At 61.4% G+C, this 2,060-nt stretch overlaps 1 protein-coding gene across 1 annotated transcript in view; it reads right to left on the bottom strand.

Annotated features, from left to right (window-relative positions):
• The window catches only part of PACSIN1 (protein kinase C and casein kinase substrate in neurons 1), a gene marked incomplete at its 5' end in the record, with an annotated part of 3,189 nt that extends 1,370 nt beyond the window's left edge, over positions 1-1,819 (bottom strand). Inside the window, 6 exon segments of the mRNA XM_010152323.1 lie at positions 65-185; positions 491-666; positions 1,018-1,173; positions 1,298-1,431; positions 1,434-1,529; positions 1,663-1,819. Of these exon segments, the coding sequence (XP_010150625.1) occupies positions 65-185; positions 491-666; positions 1,018-1,173; positions 1,298-1,431; positions 1,434-1,529; positions 1,663-1,819 (840 nt within the window).
• Positions 1,820-2,060: the final 241 nt, after the last annotated feature.

Genomic DNA, 2,060 nt, shown 5'->3' on the forward strand with positions numbered 1-2,060 from the left:
GGCCCCCGGAGCGCCCGGCCCCCCGCGGGCCTGCCAGCATCCCAGCTGGGGTGCCCAGTCTCACCTCGAACTGGGGCCAGTTCATGGGCATGCCGGGGCCGCTGGTGCTGCGGAACCACCGGAGATCCTCCTGCGCGTCCGAGAGGCGGATGGTCTGCTCCAGCTCCCGGTAGACGTTGGCGTAGCTGCAGGGAGAGACGTGGGTTGGGGTGCTGCGGGTGGGTTGGACTCCACTCTGAGGGGATGGGGTGGGATGGGGACAGGCCCAGGAGTTGTGTCACCTCCTACAAGGCACTGGGGGGCTCTAGGCTCTGCCACTCTGGTACCTCTTGGTGACCGTGGTGTTGGCCAGCACCCCTTCTCCCTTGTACTGCAGGGGATGGGTTGCCCTGGAAGCACCCACTCCCTCCAGGGCCTGCTTTGCTTTCCAGGCAGGACAAGGAGACCTTGTGTGGGCACCTTGTGCCCAGCCAGCACGGGAGGCACCTACCTGCTGCTCTCGGCCAGGTTCAGGTGCCTCTTGATGTCCAGGAGCACTTCCTTGAGGAAATTGAGCCTCTTCTCCTCAAACTGCTGGCACTGCTCAAAAACCTGCTCCATGCTCTCAATGTACTGCGGGGTGCACTTGTTCAGCTCATCCAGCACCTTCTCGTACTTCTCCTGAGCCTGCAAAGGTGCGGGAGGGTGCCTTGGTTACACCTCAAGCACCTCAGAGGCCCTTTCTGGGTGCTGAGAGGGTCTGGCTTGGGGGCCACCACGTTGGGGAGCCCAGATTGGGCCAAGAGCCTCTGTGAGGTGAAATCAGCCTTGTTGCTGGAGAGATTTTGCCCTAATAAGAGGAGTGAATCTCTGCCCCATTGACGCTCCCCTGAGCACTGCCTGCAAATCCTTGCCCTTCTGCCAGAGCAGAGAGAAGGGAAAATGGGAATGAATGGGGTAAAAGGATGGTGGTGGCCATTTCCCCTGGTTTTCCCTGCCCAATGCCTCGTGAGCCCATAGCAGGGCAGCAGCTCGCACCTTTTGTACGTCCTGCTTGCACTTTTCCACCTTGTCCTGGAGCTTCTTCTGCTGCTCGGGGGTGTTGGACTGCTCTGCCTTGCTGTTGGCTTCACGGGTCATCGCCAGCTTCTCCTCCTTGCAGGCCAGGTGGTAGGCTTTCTTGGCTGTCTCCAGCTGTGGAGAGGAGAGAGAAGGGATGTCAGAGCCTGCAGGGATGTGCCACCCAGCTCTCCCACCCTGCACCGACACCCAGGAGATGGCATTGGTGCCCCAGGACACGCTGCGCTTCTCCACTCACCTCCTTGAGCTTCTTGGCCCAAGGCTTCTGGGCTTTCCGGAAGCCATCCTCAGCCTCCTTGGCCTCCTTGAAGCCTCCCATGATCTGCTTGTGGTAGGCATCCTTCTGCCAGTTCTTGACTTTCTCGAAGTCATAAAAAAAATGTTCTTCCCCCCCGGGTGCAGCTCGCCCCCCTTGTCCGCCTCCGTCATGATGGCCCCCCACGCCTTCTCCAGGCTGCCATACTGGGGACCTGGGGGGACAGCTGAGTGTCACTCCACAGCCCTTACCCCCTCCACCTCTACCAGGGGAAGTTGCGATGGTGCACGGGGCCCTGTGGCACCCAGGCATTCCGGGGGGAGCCTCCCCTGGATCACCCACGGTACCTTTCTCGATGAGCTGCCTCCACCGCTTAGACCAGTCGGTGAGCTGCTGGGCGTAGGACTTCTCGATCTTGGCCCGCTCGTGCACACAGTTCATGAGGTCATTGCAGAGCCGGTGCCCGTCGTCAATCCGCTTCACCGTGCGCTTGTAGTTCCCCACCTGGAGGGGATGGGGATGGGCAGATGTGGGAGCAGTGGCTGGGCTGCCCCGCTCAGCCCCAGCTGGCCCAGGGTGGGGATGCACTTTATGGGGGGCAGGGGTGGAGCTTTTGCTTTGGGGCTACTCAAACCCAACTCCTTTCAGTCACCCCCATTGCTCCGCACCCCTTGGGGACAGCAGAGGTTGGAACCTCCAGCAGAGCTGGCCCAGACAGTCTAGCCACCGCGGCAGGGATGCCCAC

This window comes from Eurypyga helias, unplaced genomic scaffold, assembly GCF_000690775.1.
Source record: "Eurypyga helias isolate BGI_N326 unplaced genomic scaffold, ASM69077v1 scaffold20445, whole genome shotgun sequence".
In the NCBI taxonomy this organism is placed as follows: domain Eukaryota; kingdom Metazoa; phylum Chordata; class Aves; order Eurypygiformes; family Eurypygidae; genus Eurypyga; species Eurypyga helias.